This window comes from Protopterus annectens, chromosome 10.part0 (assembly GCF_019279795.1).
Source record: "Protopterus annectens isolate FY-2018-M chromosome 10.part0, PAN1.0, whole genome shotgun sequence".
Lineage (NCBI taxonomy): Eukaryota > Metazoa > Chordata > Ceratodontiformes > Protopteridae > Protopterus > Protopterus annectens.
This window is the reverse complement of record NC_056744.1, coordinates 338,963,221-338,986,200: the sequence shown is the minus strand read 5'-3', so window position 1 is coordinate 338,986,200 and position 22,980 is coordinate 338,963,221. Positions and strand designations below refer to the sequence as shown.

The following is a 22,980-nucleotide window of genomic DNA, read 5'->3' as shown; positions in this document are numbered from 1 at the left end:
TATTACCAAAGGTATAGGGTAGCCAAAGGTATAAGGTAGCTTAAAAATAGAAAGTTTTAAGGACTTGGCTGAGACCAACAGCAGACCCATTTTGTTGACAGAACGGCAAATGAGATCGGAGGTTATGAAGAATGGGGCATTGTGGGTAGAGCTGTATAACGGCCGAGACTGTTAAGGATTGGAACTGAGTCCCATTCGTCAAGAATGAACGAAGATTGACGTCAGGTTTACTGTTTTATTAATTTCGCATATAAAGACTGTTGTAGTACTATTGTAATAATATTGTATTCCACTGATTTCTGAGTTTTTGCCTTTAACTGATGTTATACCTAATGGCTATTTTTGCCAGTGGCAGAGGTTGTGACTGAGAAGAGTCTGCCAGCCAGTTTAGTTACTGACTTAAGAGACAAGCAGTTAAAAGCTGCAGTCACTATTCATGTGACTCTGCTGTCTGATTTCATTCCACATTTAGGACCATCGGTCACACTAGGTTAAATGCAGACTTAAGGCTGAGTATCTCTATCTATAGCAGATACTTTTGCCAACACAGAACCGGAAGCAGCCATATGTCTCAACCTCTTAGTACAAGAAATCTGGACAAAGCTCAACAAAATGGGGGACAAAGGCCCAAAAATAGGGATATATTTTAAATATTGCTCTTATAAACTTAAAGTTGCTAGAGTAACAGGTTTTGTTTTAACATACACTTTCTGAAAGATTCGAAGTCTGAAACTCAAATGCATGTCATTATTTAGTGACTTCAAATCTCAGTTCAGCCCAGTGATTTGCTAGAAAACCACATTATTTATGATTAGCAGACCAAAAATATGAGCCAAAAATCATTCTGCGAAAATCTGGACATTTGAGAGATATGGAAGCAGCACATGTATTGTGAGGTTCTGAGGTTGTAACAAAGCAAGTTCTTAATTATTTGTATACGAAAGACAGAACTGCAGTATGTTTCAGAGGCTGAAATTGTTTAGTTCCAGATTAATTTGAGTACTGGAGGGTGATGATTAATTTAAAAGGCAAGTATGCATAGTGATAAATACCTGCCGTATGGTAATTGCTTCATGGAGCAGCTTATGGCAGTTGTGCAGATCGTCAGTGGCAGCTTTCAGTGAATAATTCAGGTAAAAGAAACTGTGCCAAAGGCTGAGTATGCATCAGGTTTAGTTATCCTGTTTGGTAAATGTGAGTGGCAGATTGTTAGGCTGTCCATATGTTTTGTTGTTTTTGAAAGTATATTAAATCAGTGTACTGAACATACAAATGGAAAAGTGCCAAGAGCAGAAGACCTTGGCTGTATACATCTTTTAACTTCTTACATTCTTTTGTTTTAAATTTGAAATACTACTATAATACACAGTTTCAGCTTGTCCTTTTGTTTTCTCAAACTTTTTTTTACTATTAAACATTTCTTGATTTGTAATGTAATTAACTTTGAAGTGATAAATGTTTGTAGAAATTGTACTGCTTCTGTGTGAGCAAATGAAAACTTGTAATTAAGTACAAGTCTCTCGACTTTGACCTATATCACAACTAAAAAGGGTCTTCAAAACAGTCCACCTGGCCTTATTAGCAAATAAATGAAGTTAAATAAAAACATAATCTGTACTCTTAAAGTTATAATTTGATTTAAAGAGAAATTATGGATAGTTGTGTCATGAAACTCTAACATACAAATGAACATTAACATTGATTCTTGAAAGTCAGGTGTAAATGGTATAATTCGATTAATAAATTAAGTTCAGAGAATATCATTTGATAAAAAGTGGTTAAAATTGTATCATTTGATTAAACCAAATCCAGATGTTAATAACAGAGTATATAGAAATTAACAAGACTAGTGCTTGCTGTATTTTGCACCTTAACAACCTGATTCAACATCTGCTCCTTGCTTTTAACTCAAGGATGAGCTTTCTCTTCCCTCTAAATGAGGACTCCCTCTAATGATCTAATTACATAATGTTACATGTGCTTGATGACAGAAGTATAACTCTAGTCTATCTCTTATGCCCTTTTAAGTGCCCCATCTGGCTCTTATGCTTTATCTTCACTAAGAGGAGACAGCTGTTTTTGAACCCCCCCCCCCTTTGTTGTGGTGCTTGCCCACAGTTTTATGTAAGCTGCGTAGTCCCCTCTAAGCACAGTATCCTTTCCTTTGATCTGTAAAAAAAAAAAAAATCTGAAGTAAAATGTTCATTCAGTACCTTTGCTTTTTCTCACTCATATGTGATGGTGCTTGTATTTCCCTCCCTTCTTTCCGTTTTGTATCTAAGAAGCCTTGTCTTCCCTTTATGATTCCCTTTCACTGTCTCTCTTTTGGTTTTATTTTTTGTTACCCTTATCTACCTTTTTGCAATTTTCTTTGTACTATGACTTATCCCTTCCCTCCCTGTCCTTTCCACCTTTGTAGTTGTGTCTTTTGTCCTAATTTCTTGCATAATACGCTTGTGTAGCCTCATTGGCTACCTTCTTATTTTGCCTTTTACTCACATCTGCATCCATGACCCTTTCCCATAGCCCTGAGTGCTCCATCCATGTCCCTTTCCCATAGCCCTAAGTGCTCCATCCATGACCCATTCCCGTAGCCCTTAGTACTCTACCTGTGATCCATGAGCATAGCCATCAGTGTGCCATCTATGACCCATGCCCATAGTCCTGAGTATGCCATCTGTGACCCATTCCCATAGCCCTGAGTACACTAACTGTGACCCATTCCTGTAGCCCTGAGTACACAGTCCCTGACCCATGCCCTTAGCCCTAAGGACTCCAGTATGCTTTTTTATTCTATATAGTTTGCTTCCTATCTTCTAACTAATGCTTGACCAGCTGGTTCAGTACAGCATAATCCACTCTTAAAATCCACACACTTTTCTTTTGATGTTTACGCTTTACCACTCTAAAGTCATAGGGTGACATAGTCATTGTTGGATAACAGTATCCTAACAAGGACAGCCCTGCCACCCTTGCAGTCCTTTCTAGTACAGTCATGCACCTGTTGTTGTCTATCCCATCACTCAACTACTGCTGCCTTTCTACACTGAAGCTCTGAATCTCCCATTCTGCTGCTTGCCCAACTTGGCTCCACCACGTGCGCTTGCCCAGCTTGGCTCCCCCACGTGCGTTTACCCAGCTTGGCTCCCCAACATGCGCTTGCCCAGCTTGGTTCCTCCACGTGTGCTGACCTCATTTTCCTACTTCAATCTGTAATTCTCTCCTCCTGTTTCCTGTAGTCTTGTTTTGTTTCTGGTGGAAGATAAATTGTATTAGCCCCCCACACACACACACACACGCACACACCTTAACTGGTAGAGCGCCTAACCTAGCTTTTAACCCTAGCTCTAACCTTGCCCCACGCCTAAAGCTTGTACCTTAGGATATATGTATTTGAGACAAAGGGGGTTGCACTTCTCCCACTATGCTAGTGTCACACATGTTGCCATTTACTGAACTGTGAAAAAGTTGCCTTGATAGTGACATGCTGGGAAAGACACATTTATAAAGTCTAAGAATTACCTGAAGGTAATAAAAGCCAGAACTTGTATTCTGTCATATCTCCATCTATGTATTAATCAACCACTCTCTCTGCTGTCCTGTAAGCCTTCTAGTTTTTTTGACTTCCCATCACTAGCTGCTGACATCCTGCTTATGCCCACCACTTACTTCCAGTTTCTTACTACCAAGTCCGCTTCTGTTTTGTAAGTGATTCTTTGGTTCTGTTGGCCCTCGCTGTGCAACATCTTCTTCTTTTTTCCTCTTTATAATTTCTCCAAATGTTTTGGGTTTCTAATACCATGATGGGAGTAGACCCCATTCCTAAGTCAAAGGCGATTAATGTTCATGAAATTAGTATTGTTTCAATCTTTGATGTCCTCCAGAAGTGCTCTTCCCAGCACCTGCAGTGTGCCTAGTAATGACTCCTCCTGCAATTCGGATGGGGTTACATGGACTGGTAACTTATATAAATATGATTGTAGATTCTTTTTTATAAGACCCATTGCTCCTACTACTATTGAAACTGTCTGGGTATTTTTCTTCCCCATTGCTCTGGTTTCTGCCTGCAGATCCAGATATTTTATGACTTTGTGTCTCTCTGTACGCAAGACACTGTTGTCACTGGGTGTGGCAATTTCAATTATCAGTGCTGCTTTTGTCTTCTTTTCTTTTTCCCAATTCCTCTTGTATGGTTGGAAGATTGTTGAACCTACCCTGCCAGTCTGAATCATTAAGCAGTATGAGCCACTCATACTGCATGACTAACAGAAGCCATGTTTGTATTGTTGTTACATAAGAGCCACTCATACCGCATGTCTAAACAGAAGCCATGTTTGTATTATTGTTACACTATCAAATGAAAACCATTTAATGTAAAGTGTCGCACTGCTTATTTGTACCTCTTACTGCACGACCAAACCACCTGCGTTGTGTTTCTAGTGCTGTGTAACATATGTACCAGCCTTATTACCACAACTGTTTGTTTGTGGCCAGGATCACGGCTTAAAAAAGTTCACTGGGCCACTTCAGTTAGCAATGAATGAACAAATAAATAAATGACCTGTTTTCATCTTTAATCTTTCTGTGTGTCCTGCCCTCCCATTTTTGGCTGTGGGGTAGATGAGCAGATCCTTCCATTAACTACTGTAACAGTAAGACTTTAGATGATAGGACTTGCACATCTTTAAGTAAGACTTTAGGATGTGCACATCTTTAAGATTTTAGGTGATAGGACTTGCACATCTTCAAGTAAGACTTTAGGTGATAGGACGTGTACATCTTTAAGTAAGACTTTAGGTGATAGGATGTGTACATGTTTAAGTAAGACTTTAGGTGATAGGACGTGTACATCTTTAAGTAAGACTTTAGGTGATAGGACGTGTACATGTTTAAGTAAGACTTTAGGTGATAGGACACGCACATCTTTAAGTAGGACTTTAGGTGCTAGGACATGCACATCTTTAAGTAAGACTTTAGGTGCTAGGACATGCACATCTTTAAGGAAGACTTTAGTGCTAGGACGTGCACATCTTTAAGTAAGAGTTTAGGTGATAGGACGTGTACATCTTTAAGTAAGAGTTTAGGTGATAGGACGTGTACATCTTTAAGTAAGACTTTAGGTGATAGGACATGCACATCTTTAAGTAAGACTTTAGGTGATAGGACGTGTACATCTTTAAGTAAGACTTTAGGTGCTAGGACGTGTACATGTTTAAGTGAGACTTTAGGTGCTAGGACATGCACATCTTTAAGTAAGACTTTAGGTGATAGGACATGTACATCTTTAAGTAAGACTTTAGGTGGTAGGACGTGCACATCTTTAAGTAAGACTTTAGGTGATAGGACGTGTACATCTTTAAGTAAGACTTTAGGTGATAGGACATGCACATCTTTAAGTAAGACTTTAGGTGCTAGGACATGCCCATCTTTAAGTAAAACTTTAGGTGCTAGGACGTGTACATCTTTAAGTAAGAGTTTAGGTGATAGGACATGTACATCTTTAAGTAAGACTTTAGGTGATAGGACGTGCACATCTTTAAGTAAGACTTTAGGTGATAGGACGTGTACATCTTTAAGTAAGACTTTAGGTGATAGGACATGCACATCTTTAAGTAAGACTTTAGGTGATAGGACATGCACATCTTTAAGACTGTAGGTGATAGGACATGCACATGTTTAAGTAAGACTTTAGGTGCTAGGACATGCACATTTTTAAGTAAGACTTTAGGTGATAGGACGTGTACATCTTTAAGTAAGACTTTAGGTGATAGGACGTGCACATGTTTAAGTAAGACTTTAGGTGATAGGACATGCACATCTTTAAGTAAGACTTTAGGTGATAGGACGTGCACATCTTTAAGCAGACATTGTAATGGAGCAGTGCAGTTAGAACGCACAGTCCTCAGAAGCAGCAACATTAGAGAAGCAATTCTTTTTAAAGTTCGTAAAAAATATGTTGCAGTTCTTTGTTACTAACAATGTACAATCTCAGCTTAGTACAGTTGAGCACGTATTTTTTATTTTTATGCCCATCAGGCAGTCTGGGTGCTGGATGAAATGTCTCGTCTTGCACAGCATAACATAACAGTAGAGGAGAGTGTATCACAGCAGACAAAAATAAAAGTTTAATAGAGCCTGCTATTCCTGCTGCTTAGTTACAAACATTTTACACAATGTGCAACAAGTAAATTGCTAACAGTGGAGCCCTGATGTTTTTTTTAAAACTGCTGCAGCCCTCAGCATAGATTTTTAGGATGACCCCCGCCTTGTACTTAGTACCGTAACTTTATTTATCACAGCATTCTTGAGCATTCAGTTTGCAGACAATGGAAATGGGGTTGGGGAGGATTGAAGCTTGGAGGTCTGCCAAAGTCTTTTATGTCTGCTGTTATATTACCACACTTAATCTGGATCTAGACAAGCAATTACATAGTACTGACACTAAATTTCTTTGCATATTGCTAATGGGGGAAGGGTTGGGAAAGAGATTTTTACCCAGCTAGTCAACAGATGTGTTTGACGGACTTCCTCCCATTTGCTTTCACAGGTATGACCCGAAGACGAACCAGTGGAGCAGTGACGTTGCTCCTACCAGCACATGCAGGACGAGCGTTGGTGTGGCTGTACTCGGAGGGTATCTGTACGCCGTAGGTGGGCAGGACGGAGTCTCTTGTCTCAACATTGTGGAAAGGTACATGAGATTAGTGCTTCAGAGTGAGCAAATCAAAACCCTGGATGTGCAGTTAGGAATTCAGCATGCTTCTGTCTAAACTTGGAGCCAGCTGGCTGAATCCGTTTGTTGAGCAGTGGGCTGCATATCACTGGACATCACTTTGGCCAGATACTTGGATCTTTACCAGACTGGCCCTCCCTCAAAATATTAAAGCTTATTGATTATTTGCGTATGATAGATAAATTTTGCAGTCCCCTTAAATCAAATTATTTTTCTGCATGTTAAGTCGGAATGGCTGTGGATATATAACAGGCTTGTGACTTGGCAACACTCCTACTTATTCTGTCTGCTCTCTAGGGAAGACAACACTGTTCAGTGTGCTCTTACTTCTGCCTTTTTTCTTCCCTGCTTGCTGGCTTTTGTCATTTTAAGCAATAAACGACTTTTTTTTTATTTTTAAGAACTTTAGTTCTTCATTGTTAGGCATGAAAATGTTCAAGTTATCTGGTTGAAATTGGAGCAAAATAGCTTGGTCACAAGACTATACCAGCATACTGGTGGGGGTAATGGTATGATAAAATGTGGAGGGAAAAGTAAGTATTACAAGAAGGTGTTACATTTATAATGGCTTCCCAGTTTTGGATACCCTCCTAGCATAGCCCCCACGCATTGGTAAAGGTGGAGGAACAGAGGGGTATTCACCCCAGCTCTTCCAACTTCCTTTGAAGGTTAGAGCATATTGCTACAATGTAGTATTTTTTTTCTATTTAAAACAATTAACATTGCTGTTTACCTGTTTGCATCTAATGTTTTCTTGCTTTTGGGCACTGTTGAGTTTGATTATTTTAATGGATTTCGAAGAGGTTCCTTGTTTCATTCTACATAAGAATCTTTTACAGGCATGGCTCATTGGTATGTTTTTAAAAGTTCTTTGGCTGTCTCTTTTGATTTTAGAAAATAGTTTATTATCTTGGGCTAAAAGAATCGGTAACAATTGTAGACGTACTACCAGCGCACTGAGAATGTTAAGTTTCACTGTTCAAATGTATTTTAAACTATGAAACAGTTAAAATATGAATAGGAATATGTTCTTTTTAAACAGGATGCATTCCGCTTTTCATCTACTCTTTTTTGAAGGTGTCTGTTACAGAATAACTGAGTGTTAGTTCAATGAATTTGCATTACCAATATAAGCAGTACAACAGAGTTGGGTGTTTGCTGTCTTGAGATTATCGAACAGTTGGTTACCAGTGAGGCTATATTATGTATACTTTTTAAACCTGAGTGTACTTTAGATTCTTTTAGTAAAACTGTGTAGGTTGCATTTATATATTTATTTAACTGTTAAAGTTAAAAAAAAATTAATAATTGCACTAATTTCTTTGTGTGTTAATTCATTTATGTCATAGAAGAGTCCTAATTTCTAAAGCAATATCCTTTGCTGGATGAACAGCACAACAGCAGCTTTAAAACATTAATCTAATGAGGGTTCCATACATAGGTTCATAGGTGTATACTAGTCTAATGGCCCTGGAGCCTTTACAAGCGTACCCCAAAAATAAATTGCCCAGGCACCGTGCCACCCAATGTTAGTTCACAGTGCCCATATCCTGAAATGCAACTGGAATGATCCCTGGAGTGAACTTTCTGTTAGCCATCCACTCGTCAAGATTTCTCTTGAAGAGGGCCAGTGAAGTGCTCTGCTTGACATGAATGGGAAGCCTATTCCAGAGTATGGGCAGTCTTTGGGAGATGAACCTGTCCCTCCAGCATGTTCTGTTAATTGTGGTAATGAGGTTGTGATCTTTGGAGAGTGTGGTGCGGGGGGATTGGGATTTCTTTAGGTGTAGCATTTCAAGTAGGGTTGTGTTGGATATGGCTTTGTAAGTCAAGTAGAGATCACCTCTTAAGTAGACGATAACAGACTGAGAACAGCTGAAATTTCTTGAGTCTGTCCATGTAGAACATGTTTTTAAGGCCTAGGAGCCTTTTTGTGAGGTACTTTTGTGGCCTCTCCAGCTGTTGTAGGTGTCTGGTCAGGTACATGCCAAATGGGGTTGTTATATTCGATGATTGGTCTAATGAGGGATGAGTAGAGAGGGATGATAACCTCTTTCTTCCTGGATGCGAAACCTTTGGTTACAAGATGTGCCACGTAGAAGGACTTTCTGACCACAGTGGCAATGTGGTGGTCGAAGGTGAGGTGGCTGTCAACCTGGGTGCCCAGATCTCTTATGGCCCCTTCAATGTTCAGTGGGCTCCCATCAACGTGATAATTTGTGGGAACTGAGTTTTTTTACAAAGGGGATGGTAACGCATTTTTTGGCATTAAGCTTCAGGCCATGGTTCCGACACCAGTCATTGGTCTCAGAGAGGCTTTTTTGTCGGATGTCTGCATCACTTGGGGAGTTGATAATGACTCCTAGCTTGTCGTCATCCACGAACTTGGTCAGCCAGAGTCCTTCTGTGTTGGCCTGGACTTCTGAGAAGTAGATGCCAAACAGGAGAGGGCCCAGAACCGAGCCCTGTGGGACTCCACTCGTGACTGATCGACAGTCTGACTTGGAATCTGAAACTTTCACTCTGTGGGTCGTGTGTGTGAGCCAATTTGCAACCCACCTAGTGATGGAAGGATTGAGGCTTAGTTTGGTGAGTTTAACAATGATACCTGAGTGGGGAATGGTATCAAAGGCCTTGGCCAGGTCGAGGTAGTCTGTATGCACTGCCTTAGCCTCATCCACAGCCTTGTTGACTGCCTCGAAGAAGTAAACCAGGTTCAGCAGGCAGGATCTCCCCTTGACAAAGCCAAACTGTGTGGGGTCAAGAGTTTGGAAATTGCCTATATCTTTGTTATGCAGTTCCATGATGATGTGCTCCATAGCTTTCCATACCAGGCAGGCTAATGGGGTGGTAGTTCCCAGGGTCTGTATGTGCTCCCTTTATGGAGTGGAATGACTGTAGCAGTGCGCCATTCATTAGTGACATAGCCTGAGGTGAGGCTGTGATGGAACAGGGCACACAGATGTGGTGCCAGTTAGTTTTGTAGCTCAGGTAGGATGCAGCCAGGGATATTATCAGGTCCCATGGATGATGTATTCTTGACTTTGGACAATGCAGCTTTTACCTGTGCCACAGAAATGGTGGGTACCAGGCTTTCATCTGGTATTGTGATAGGGCCCTTGGGGGGAGAGTGGTAAAGTTGACACTGAATCTGTCAGCCAGTATGTTGGCTATATCTGTTGGCTCAGTATAGGAGGTGCCATTGTGAAATAACTCAGAGCAAGTCTGGGTATTGCCTTTGAGGTTTTTGATATAGCTATAGAAGGCTTTCTGGTTGATTTTGGGGTCAGCCGCAATTCTGCCTTCATAGCTGGCTTTAGAGGATTTAATGAGGGATCTCAGCTTTTTGTTGAGACTGATAAGGGAGGTTTTCCAGTCTTGTGACTTCATTTTTTTCTGCAACAGTTTCTTCCTTCTATTGTAGAGTTTATTGATGGCTGGGGACCACCAGATTGGCTTCCTTTTTTTGGAGGAGAGTGTCTTAGTTCTATTTGGAATAGCAAGATCCATGCATTTGTGTACATGCTTGTACAGTGCATTGGTGTATGATTTGGCAGTCATTGGCATGGGTGCCGAGAAGTTAGCCACCTCTGCTTTTAGGAGCCCAAAGTCGGCTTTAGAGAAGTTTTTCAGGGTGGTCACCTTAGCGGGGGGGTGTAGGTGAGATGGAGATTTCCATGGTGATCAGTTTGTGGTCAGATTTAACCAGGAAGGAACTGACTATAGGTGTGGAGCAATGGTCTCCCATATTGGTGATAACCATGTCGAGGATATTGCTTCCTCTAGTGGGGTCAGAATGAGCTGGTCCTGGGCATTGGAATTGATAAATTCCTGAAAGCTGTCTTGAGATTATCGAACAGTTGGTTACCAGTGAGACAGGTTATCACATGTGCCCAAAACAGCCAGCTGTAGGTTGTTTCATCTTTGACATTATCAAAGATCATGAATATATTTTCTTGCTGTCATTTTGATGTTGTGCTTGTTTATCATTCTGGATAAAGTTTGGAGAGACGTAACATGAAACCGGTGCAGATAACTGTTTGAGACCATACAAGAACATTGATTATAGCCTTTAGCCATAGTTAAGGCTGTAGAAGCAAAGACCTTCTAACACCACCTCTGTTTTTCTTCCCTTTCTTAGTTAAGTCAAGGTTCATGTGACACCACCTTCTCAGAACTGTCTTTAGACTACTTTTGGATTTGGGTGCAGAATGTTACCTCAGGAAAGAGATTCTTTTCTTAAAAACGAGCACATTTGAAGAGGTTCACCAGGTTTCATATCCACAACCTTTTTTGTACTCTTTGACCACAAGGAGTGCATGTCACCTTATACGTTTTCCATTTTTCAGTTTTCAGAATTATTTCTTACAGCTTATTTTCCATGGGAAAGAGGTACCATTTTCAGCTTGACCATGGAACAAACATCCTTCCAGCCACAAAATAAAAGAAAAAGTTTAACAACCTTTGCCACCACAGCAGGCTAGCAGTTTGCCTATGCCACAGGTGGATGGCTCTGCTATGGCCATTAGTTGTTCCTCAAACCACTCATTACTTACCCTGGATCCCTGTGGTGTAGCACCTACAGCCACTATGGACTTGGAGTTAACCAAGTCCTCTGCGGCTGTTGTGGTCCTATCAGTGGGTAAGGAAGAGCCACTCTTGCCAGTGCTGGGAGGGGAAACAGGGTAGACTTTCTTGTTTTTGTCAGAATGTTGTGCCCATCCCTATGGAAGCTGCTGCCATTAAATAGCACTGTTGGCCCCATTTTTCCTGTGAAAAAGGGACAGAAAACTGTTTATATGCCTACCCCAACTCAAATTTCCTTAGGAGTAGTTTACTTGGTCTGGCTCATAATTTAATTCAGGCTATTGATCATTCTTGTAACAAAGTTTCTTCTAAAAGAAAGAGGGATACCCTTTTTCATGAATAGATTCAAGATTCTGAATCTGGACAGGAAGATGAAGGGACAGATACAGGTTTTTCTCTTCATATTTCTGATTTAGTCTGAAACTCCACTTTTCTCTTTGACAACAGATTAGTTTCAACCAAATGGGTTCTGAAGATCATTCATCAAAATTACAGGTGGCAGTGAGAAGAAAACCTTTCCATATGGTCATAGACAAGTACTGCGCTAGCTGCATTTGCAGGCCATTTTAAGTCTAGCAAACTTTTCTTTTTGTGCTCAAAACAACGTAGTCTGTTTGCTTATAAATTGGCCTTATCCATCCCATGGTCGATAATTATATATTACCCCTAATAAGAGTAATTGGGATCATACCGTAGATAATTTGAGGTGGCCCATGCATGGCATAAAGCATTTAGGAGCGCTGTCTGTCCACTAGTAGTACAGGGGACAGTCCTTAGGTACATTTTCTGTTTCCCATCCATAGATCTAAGTCCTGCTTGAACATATACACGGGCAAACTCTGTTTTATTTGGTTTGTGAGTCTGTTCCTCAGCAGCAGTATCCTGTGCGAGATGTACCTTTCCCTCAAAGCCATTCTGTTGATGTTGCAGAAGAGGTTTAGATCCCTAGACAGAGTATTTCTGATGCCATTTGACATGCAGTAAATCCATCAGTAATGAGTGAGAGGATGCCTTGTATGCCAGACACAGGTCACCTGTTAGCATTCTGTAGTATACCATGTATAGTGACAGGGCTTTGAGTCGGTCCATGTAGGACATGTTTGGCCTTGTTTCCTTGTTGTTTCCGGGGGATAACTCCTCATCCACCCAACCAATCTCTTTTAATTTCTAGCTGCCCTTTATCACATGCTGTCACAAGGATTGATAGAACCAGTTCCTACTTCTCGGATGGGGAAAAGTTTTTATTGAAGTATGTTTTTACTACCAAAGAAGCAAAATGCTTGGAGACCAGTTCTGGATCTTTAACTTGTTTGTGATGGTACCCAAGTTCAAAATGCCTCTTCCTCTTTCAAGTTTCCCTGTAACACTAGATTTAAAAGATGTGATGTCAATCTTCATCTATTCTTGACTTGTGGATCCACGGTTCCAATCCTCGGAACCGATCTGGCCATTAAATAGGTTGCGTCAGCCAAAAAATGTCTTGCGCTACAAGTCTACCCATAATGCCCCTCTCTACATTATCTCCAATCTTGTTTGCCGCTCTCTCAGCAAGATGCGTCAGCCGACTCGTCTCTCGTAGCGAAGTAAAACTTGTGTGTGTGTGTGTGTGTGTGTGTGTGTGCGTGTGTGCGTGTGTGTGTGTGTGTGTGTGTGTGTGTGTGTGTGTGTGTGTGTGTGTGTGTGTGTGTGTGTGTGTGTGTATATATATATATATATATATATATACACATATACATATATATACATATATATATATGTATGTATATATTTTTTTTTTGGTTTCATTTCTATAACTGGTATTAATCTCTCAGTTTCTTAGAACCCTTTGTCTATTTTGGTCTACCCTTAGAGAGAGAGTGCTTGTGTTGTTTGTGCATGTGTTGTTTGTGCGTGCGTGGTCGTGTGTGTGCGTGTGTGTGTTTGTTTCCTTTTTCCTTTTACCATTGGTAATCTTCACTACCATTGTTGGTAGATATTCTTCGTGTTTCAGTGTTGCAGTCATCACTTGTGGGTTATCCCTGCTGGGTAGCTCTCGGTTGGCCCAAATACCAGAGTAAAGGATTTCCCTCCTGTGTCGACTATCTAGGTACAGAGGCTGATATCAGGTCGTCAGGGCTGTAAAAGGAGACAGCAGATGTCATTACATCAGTCTTTCTTGCCATGGAGTCCGAAGCAGAAGCAGTTTCACAAGTGCATCGGTCGGCCATTGCCAGAGTGAGGGAAAAACCATCTAAAGCTAAGTACCCCATTGGGAAACCTTTTCTTGCTTTTATTCGTTGTTAGAGAAAGTCAGTAATTGTCTCAGTTGTGGAAAACAGATCCCACACTGAGACTTACATTCCCTTTATGTCACCTGCCTAGACCCAGACCACGACGTCCCTGGATGTCGGTTCTGTGCCCTGTTTAATGCTGGAGCCATTAAAAGAGGAGCTGAAATTGCAGCTAGACACTTTGGCGGCTCTTTTTCTCATCACTGTATGGTGTCGGTCAGTCAGGCAGCTGTGGAATTACCCATAAAAAAGAAAGATAAAGAAAAGGAAAAGCTTCAGAAAGTTAGGCCCGAGGACAACTCTGGTACAAAGTCAGCCTTCCTTCCTCTCACTTCAGTTGTTGAACTCAGTGAGACACCTTCAAAGCCCCTAAAGCCAGCCGAGGAACCATTGCAGGCCTCTACCAAGACCAGTTTGGAGTCCGGTACACCACCAGGTCCATCTTCTCCTGCCAGGAGGTTGGCCTTCAGTCATGAGGCTGGGTCCAGAGCCGCTTCACAGGCACCAGCTTCTGCAGAGACCGTTCCGATGACCGACGCCAGGCAGAGACTGACTACCATGCTGCCGGTTAAGCTAACCTTGTAAAGGCCTCTGAATCCTCTAGGCCCAAGACCAAGGCTACCCCTGAAAAGACCCCATCCCAGGGACCCGGCCTCCGGGCTCTTTCCTTGCAGCCTACCATGTAGTCCCAGCAGCTGCTTAGAGTGGCAGAGGATTTATTCACTCTAATTAGAAGAAGCCAGCCTACCCAAGCCACCCTGCTAAAAGGAAGAGAGACATTTATCCTGAGGCTCTTTCTGACCAGGACTGGGAAGGATCAGAACTGGAAGATTCTGACACTGAAGACCAGCCATTTGCAGCATTTGAAGATTCTGATGCTGAAGACCATATTCCTGCTGCCACCCTTCTTGAGGACCTCTCTTTCGGGGAAACTTTAAACTCCCTCAGGGAACATTTCCCCTGGGAGGCGTAGGATTACCCTCACTCAAAGAAGAGATTTCCTTGACCTGCCACAGCATAAACCTCTAGCCATTCGCCCTATCCTTGATGTGGTGGAAGACGTATATCTGGAGTCTGCACACACCACTGACTCTCTCCCACCTGCCCCCAGGAACCTAGACAGATATTATAGGGTGCAAGATGACCACAAGTATCTTTTTAAAAATCCAACAGCTGACCCAGAGGTCATTACTCAGGGTCCTAAGGGGGCTAGGGCTAGTTCCTCTAAAAATTCCATCCCAGCTGACAAGAGAGCAGGGCCTTAGACACATTAGAAAAAAAAACCTACACTTCGGCTACCCTAGCCGTTAGGGCTCTGAATTGTCAATTCCATATGCTGAAATACCAACAAAATGTACTGGAGTTACTAAAACAGAAAATTTCAACCCTACCAGACAGCAGTACTACCAGGGAACTAGGTGATCGTATAATTTCCAGCTGCCATGTAGCCAAACATTCCCTGCATTGTGGGTTTGATGCCTTGGAGGCTTCCTGCAGGGCCACAGTCACTGGCTCTGTGATCAGGAGGTATGCCTGTTTAAGGGAACAACCTTTGCCTGATCAGGTAAAATCCAAATTGTTAGATGCCCCTCTGGATAAGGACCAGCTGTTTAGACCCAAAGCTGAGGAGGTTATTAAGAAAGTGGAAGACAAGGCCAAGTCTATTCAGACTGTGAAGGATTTCTTAAAGGTTTAGCCTCCCAGGTTCAGCAAGAACTTCCCCACTAAGCATTGGTCATTTCCTACTCAAACAAAGTGAGGAGGGCACGCAGGGACAGGCCTACAAGGCACCAGTCACAAGGCCAACAGAGATCCAGACAGTGGACCACTGCAGTGCCTAGGCAGGGGAGTTCTAAGCCCCCTTCCTTCTCCAAGGACTCACAATGACTCTACATCACCACTGCCCCACAATCCCCCAGAGAGACTAGGAGGAACACTTTCCCTCTTCCTAGAGAATTGGCAGACCATCACCTCAGATCTATGGGTTCTAAAATTATTACCAACCGGTGTAGATTCTCTTTCAAAGAAAGTCCCAGATATTCAGGCTTCCCAGATGTACCAGCAAATCAGAGGACAGAAGTCATCTGTCAAATACAAAAGCTTTATGCCCAAGGCGCTAAAGAACCTATACCAAAGGAACAGGCCAGAAAAGGGTTTTATTCAAGACTGTTCCTGGTACCCAGAAAGGAGGGGGCACCTGGTGCCTCATTTTAGACCTATCCACTCTGAATCTGTCATTCTTGGTACCAAAATTCAAAATGCTGACCTTACACAAACTCTTACCAATGTTGATGCCACATGGTTGGCTAGTGACCGTACATCTGAAGGATATCTACCTCTATATTCCCATAAGGAAGTCCTGCAGGAGTTTCCTGCGCTTCAGAGCAGGGTCATAACATTTTCAGATGTTCTTCGTGTCACTTTTGCAGTCATCACACTTGGGTTATCTGCCTGCAGGTAGCCCTCACTCGGCATGAATACCAGAGACTTAGTATTTCTGCGTCAGTTGCTGTCACTTCAGGACTGACATCAGGTCATTAGGGGGTATAAAAACAGGCAGCCCACGCCATTACATCAGTCTTTCTTGCCGAGGAGCCTGAAGCATTGGGGATTATTTCTTCTTGCTCTAACCGATGTCAGAAAAAGTTAACAATTGTCTCGCCTGTGGAAAGCAAATACCACACCGAGATTTCCATTCTTACTGCATCATCTGTTTAGGCCCAGACCATGACGTACCTCGCTGTCGGTTTTATGCTTTGTTCAACGCCCGAACTATTCATCGTCTGGCCCTTATTGTCTCTAAATACCTTTGCTCTCAATCTCTGTATTCTGAAATGACTTTGGTAAGCCATCCATCTACTGATGATCTGAAAAAATGTAAGGATAAAGACAGAGACAGACTGCACAGGTCAAAAACTGCGGATGCCGCTCCAGTTCAGCTATTCACCAGTTCGCCGGTACTCAGTGAGTTGCTTTCACAGCCCCTGATGCCCACTTTGTTGGATTCGCAGGCTGCTACCGAGACCTGTTTGGAGTCTGGTATGCCACAAGACTGTTCTTTGACTACAGAACCTGAGGATGTCTCTACTTTGGGTAGGTCCGGAGCCACTGTGCAGGTACTGGCTTCCGAGGAAGTTCTTCACATTACCGATATTTGACACAAACCGACAACTTCTTTAGAGTCTTCAGTTCTGTCTAAAACTACAGAGTTTCTAAGGCCAAGAATACGAGCTACACCTAAAAAACCGAGGATCCAAACTCAAGCACCTGGTTCCTTGCCACAATCTCAAATGCTTAAAATGGCAGAAGACCTGATCATGCTGATTAGGGGAAGCCAGCCTACCCCTGCTAAGAGAAAGAGACCTGTCTCCAACGGCTTTAACTGAATAAGAGTCTGACGACTCTGAGATTTCTGAATATGAAGACATGCCTTTATCTGCTTATGAGGATTCAAATGCAGAGGAATCCATTCCTTCTGCTTCCCCTCCACAGGATTTTTATTTTGGTGAAACCCTACATATTTTAAGAGAGCATTTCCACTAGGAATGCCAGGATTATCCTTGGTCCAAAAAGAGACTCAGGGAATTTTTAGATTTGTCACAGAATAGACCATTAGTTATCCCTCTTGTTCTGGATGTTGTGGATGATGTCTTTATGGAGTCCAGTCGAACTCCTGATACTTTACCCCCTGCTCAAAGGAAACCCGACAGGTACTACAGAGTGCCTGACTCTCGCAAATTTCTTTTAAAAAAATCCTACTGCTTACCCAGAAGTCATTTCCCAAGGGCCTAAAGGCATAAAAGCAACTACAGCTAAGAATCCTACTACTTCAGACGGAGATTCTCGAGCTTTAGACAGATGTGGTAAAAAAAAGTATACACCTCTGCAACTCTCGCCATTAGGTCATTGAATTGCCAGTTCCACATGCTGAAATACCAGCAGCATACTATGGAACTTATTAAGCAAAAATTATCTACCTTTCCTGACTGTGCAGAAAATAAAGAATCACAGGAACTTATGCATTTTGCAAGCCAAGTCTGCAAGCATACCTTGGAATGTGGGTGTGACGCCCTAGAAGCATCTTGCAGGGCAGCAGTCACAGGTTCTGTACTTAGAAGGCATGCTTGGCTTAAGGAGCAGACCTTGCCAGATCATGTCAAATCAAAATTACTGGACACTCATTTGAACAAGGACAGTCTGTTTGGCACCAAAGCAGAAGAGGTTCTAAAAAAGATGGAAGAAAAAGCTAAGTCTAAGGAGGCAGTCAAAGATTTTTTGCGAGTGCAGCCTCCAAGATTCAGTAGGCTTTACCCCTCGAAACATTGGTCCTTTCCAGCCTCCTCAAGGCCATCCCAAACTAGGTCCAGGGGAAACAGACCACCTCCCCATATTACAGTCTCGGGGTATGCAGAGATCTAAGCAATGGAGTACCTTCACTTCTAAAACACTGAGTGCTAAGCTACCCCCTTATGGAAAGAATTCACAATGACTTCTCAACTCCACTACTCACCTCTGCCCAATTGCTCATGCCCCTTATCCGCCCATGGCTATGGATAAGCTCATGGCTTATCCGCCACATAACGCAAGCACTCAGGTCTCTCAACAGCAGGTACAAGTACGACTCAGTCATTGTCCACGCTGGTGTAAACGACCTGAGACGTACCTCCTTGGACTACATGAAAAGAGACATTGAGGAGCTCTCTGATTATGTAGCCCAGGCAGGTATGACCCTGACCTTGAGCAGTATCCTACCTTCACCAAGAATGATGCCACAATACAAAGATAAGATGATCAGTTTTAACAATTGGCTTAAACTCTGGTGTCATTCAAAGGGGATCCAATGTCTGTCTGCCTGGGATGACATGCTGGACAAGCCACGCTGCTACGCAAGGGACGGCTTGCACCTGTCACCCCTGGGATTCCGGATATTGGCAAAGGCTCTTGCCACCCCATAGTGCCTTTTTAGGCAAGGCTCAAATTCTAAACCTTCCACCCTAGAACACAAAAAGGAAAAAACTAAGGGTAATGCTGCTCAATGCCAGAAGTCTCAATCTCAAAATGCACTCACTGAGGCCCTTCTCAGTATGGAGAACATCGATGTCTGTGCTGTGACAGAAACCTGGTTCAAGGCTCCTGAGAGCACCCCAGCACTATCAGGTTTTACCTCATATCATGCGTTCCGGCCCCAAAATCCGGACAATACCAAGAAAGGAGGGGGGGTATCCATATTCATTAAGGATACTTACACCTCAAGATTGGTAACGCACGATGCATCGGAGACCATCCAGGTGCAGTTAACCATAGGCAAGACTGCTCTACAAATTGTAGCATGTTACAGGCCACCCTCACAAACTCAGGAATCTCACTTGGCCTTCCTGAAAACACTGGAGGGAATAAATGTATCCCCTAATACCATCATACTAGGTGACTTCAATTACCCAAATATAGACTGGGAATGCTACTCAAGCCCAAACACCCTGGCCCAAAAGTTCTTGGAATTCATAAACTCAAATGCCATGGAACAACTAGTCACTATCCCCACAAGAGGAGAAAACATACTTGATCTCATCATCACGAACATGGGAGCAAAATGTTCAACACCAAGTATACCCCTCACTGGTGAGATCAGATCACAAACAAATCTCGCTGGAGGTCCTCATCCCACCCTCCTGAAACAAAAAAGACCACAGTAAAGAACTTCTAAAGCAGACTTTGCACTTCTAAAGACTAGTGTGGTCTCCTTTAAGGCCCCTGAGCCGGGGAAAACAGTACTCTAGCCGCTGAATCACTTACAAATGCCTTCTACCAGCACCTGCAGGACTGCATGGATAAGGCAATCCCAAGCAAAACAAAGACTCTTTGTACCAAAGGCAAGCGTCCAGTCTGGTGGACCCCAGCCATAAACAAACTCTACAACAAAAGGAGGAAGCTACTACATGATAGAGCAAAATCCTTGAAAGGTAAGACGCCTTTGATCACTATAAGTAAAAAGCTGAGAGCCCTCATAAAATCATCCAAAGCAAATTTTGAGAGAAGAATAGCTAAAGACTCTAAAGACAATCATAAGGCCTTCTTTAGCTATGTTAGAAACCTGGGAGGAAACTCCCAGATATGCTCAGAATTAGTTCAAAATGATGAGAAGATTACTGATCCTACAGACATTGCCAACATACTGGCTGACAGGTTCAGTGCAAACTTCTCCCCCCCCTCCCCCCCAAAAGGAGAGATATCTATACCAACAGATTGCAGACCCCCAAACATCTCTAATGCCCAAGTGAGAACGGGCCTCCCAAAGGCAAAAACACAGCATCCATGGGACCTGATGGTGTCCCCGGCTGTGTGCTACATGCACTCAACGAGGAATTAAATCCTCAGTTAGGACAGCTGTTTAATCGTAGCCTCACCTCGGGATACGCACTGCCCAGGAGTGGCGCACAGCGACTGTAGTCCCACTTCACAAAGGCGGTGCCTCCACCGACCCTGGAAATTACCGACCCATTAGCTTGACAAGCCTTATCTGCAAAGCCATGGAGAGGATCATAATGGATCTCATAAATAAAGACATAGGGAATTTGCAGACTCTGGATCCAACCCAGTTTGGCTTTGTCAAGGGCAGGTCATGCCTTTTAAACTTGGTTGACTTTTTGAAACAGACACCAAGGCCATTTATGAGGGAAAGGCAGTCCATACAGTCTACCTCGATCTGGTGAAGGCCTTCGACACAATACCCCACTCGGGTATCATTGAAAAACTCATCAGCCTAAATGTTAACCCATACATCACAAGATGGGTTGCAAACTGGCTGAGTGACAGAACCCACAGGGTCAGAGTTGCCGTGCCATGTCTGACTCTAAGCCTGTCTCAAGTGGTGTCCCACAGGGCTCAGTCCTGGGCCCACTCTTGTTTGGCATCTACTTTTCAGTACAAGCAAACACGGGAGGGTTATGGCTGACAAAGTTTGCAGATGACTGCAAACTGGGTGCCGTAGTAAAACACATCTGACACAGATATCCTTCAGAAGGGTCTCACAGATACGGATAACTGGTGCCAGAGCCACGGCCTAAAGTTAAATGCCAAAAAATGCATAGTCATACCTTCGGGAAAAACAAGGTTACTAGCTACCATATAGGTGGAAATCCACTGAGCACAGAAGAGGTTATTAGGGACCTGGGGACCCAGGTTGACAGCAGTCTGTCATTCGACACCCATGTTGCAAAAATAGTTAGGAAGACCTTCTACATTGCCCACCTTATCATGAAGGGATTCACATCTAGATCAAGAGAGGTCATAGTCTCCCTATATTCATCACTCATCCGACCAATGATTGAGTACAATGCCCCATTCGAATGTATCTGACCCGACACTTGCAGCAGCTGGAGGCCACAAAGTTCCTCACCAAGAGGATTATGGGTCTCAAAAATCTGACCTATGCTGCCAGACTGAAAGAACTCCAACTCTATTCAGTCGCTTACGCTTGCTCAGGGTGACCTGTGCCTGACATACAAGGCATTATCAAACCCTGACTTGATGTACATGCTTCACCTCAAAAATCTAGATCCATCAGAGCCACAGAGCGGAGACCTAAACCTTGACACGGCCATTAATAGAGCGTGCTGGAGGGATAGATTCATTACCCAAAGACTCCCTATGCTGTGGAACAAAATCCCGGTATATGTGAGGCAAAGCACCTCGCTGGCTTTGTTTAAGAGAAATCTTGACCAATGGATGGGAGATCGCAAGTATACCCCAGGGATTACCTCAGTGTCACTGCTCGACAGAGGCACAGCAAAATAATGGGCATAGTTCCCCAAACCTAAGGGGTGGTGTAAGCCACAAAACTATGGGCTAGGCTTGTAAATGCCCTCGGGCAGATAGCCTAGTATGAACCTATGAACCTATGAACCTATGAACCTAGGAGGAAAACTTGCCCACCATGCAAAAAACTGGACCTCCATCACCAAAGACCTATGGGTCCTCAACATTGTATCCCAGGGGTACAGATTTTACTTCCACACACTGCCAACCCCAAAAGGGTTCCCAGACCTTCCTCTAAACCAGTGGGCAGAGGCACAAATCCAAGTTCAATCCCTGCTCTCCATAAGGACAATTCAACCTGTTCCTGAAGAACAGATAGGTCAAGGGTTTTATTCCAGACTTTTCCTGGTACCCAGAAAGGAGGGCAGTTGGCACCCAATCCTAGATCTTTCCATTCTAAATACCTTCTTGGTGGTAGCAAAATTCAAAATGCTCACCCTCCAGCAGCTTATTCCTATGCTGTCCAAAGATGACTGGTTAGCCACCCTAGACCTAAAAGAAGCCTATCTGCACATCCTTGTCAGGGACTCATGCAGGAAATATCTACGTTTCAGGGCAGGATCTATGCATTATCAGTTCTCTGAACTTCCCTTTGGCTTATCCACTGCTCCCAGAGTCTTCACAAAATGCTTGGCTCCAGCCATTGCCTATTGCAGACAGAGAAAGATTCAAATATACCTTTACTTGGACAATTGCCTGATTCAGGCAGACAGTCAGGAAAAGCTGCTGCAGCACCTGACATTTAAAAAGGACCTTCTAACCTCCCTGTGGTACACTATCAACGAAAAGAAATCAAAACTAGTCCCCAGTCAAAAGATTGTATTCCTGGGAGCAAGCTTGGACACAGCATCCCAAATGGCATTCCTTACTCCAGAAAAACAAGCCTAGCTAATAGACTACTTCACTCGACTGGCCACCAGAACCCAGCTATCTGCAAGGAAAATCCTGCAGGCTCTAGGGTTCATGGCCTCTTGCATTCTACTAATTCCATATGCCAGCCTGCATATGAGGAAACTTCAGTAGTACTTAAAAAGTCTTTGGTGCCAACATTCTCAGGACCTGGAAACTATCATACCTTGTCTAAGGACAGAGTTTCTTTGGTGGACAGCAGCATGCAACCACAACAAGGGACTTTTCTTTACACAACGCCATGCCACCCAGACCCTTACCACAGATGTATCAGACTATGCCTGGGGGGCATATCTGGACGGCAAGTGCATTCAGGACCACTGGAGCCCAAGTCAAATTCATCTGCACATCAACCAAAAAGAGATGCTAGCTGTTCAGCACGCTCTGACAGCTTTCAGATGCTTACTCTCACCAAGACCCCTGCTAATAAAAACTGACAACACCACAGTGATGTGTTACATCAACAAGTATGGGGGAGTCCACTCTGCAGGCTAGCCATGACCCTGCGGACACGGCTTTGGCCATGCAAATTCATCTGCAAGCTCAATTCCTGCCAGGCAAACAAAACTCTCTGGCAGACAACTTAAGCAGAAATCTCCTAGACCGACACGAGTGGCAATTAGACCCCAACGCTTTCAGCCTTCTAACCCAGAAATGGGGAAACCC

The 22,980-nt window shown here is 43.1% G+C and overlaps 1 protein-coding gene across 3 annotated transcripts in view; it reads left to right on the top strand.

The window, feature by feature from the left end:
- KLHL20 (kelch like family member 20) overlaps nucleotides 1–22,980 on the top strand; it is a 1,442,445-nt gene that overhangs the window by 1,033,043 nt on the left and 386,422 nt on the right. For 2 of the 3 annotated variants that reach the window (XM_044085231.1, XM_044085230.1), the window contains one exon: nucleotides 6,548–6,691. The exons of the other annotated variant lie outside the window; for it this stretch is intronic. In XM_044085231.1, coding sequence (XP_043941166.1) covers nucleotides 6,548–6,691 — 144 coding nt within the window. The remainder of the gene's footprint in view (nucleotides 1–6,547; nucleotides 6,692–22,980) is intronic. 3 annotated transcript variants of the gene reach the window in all.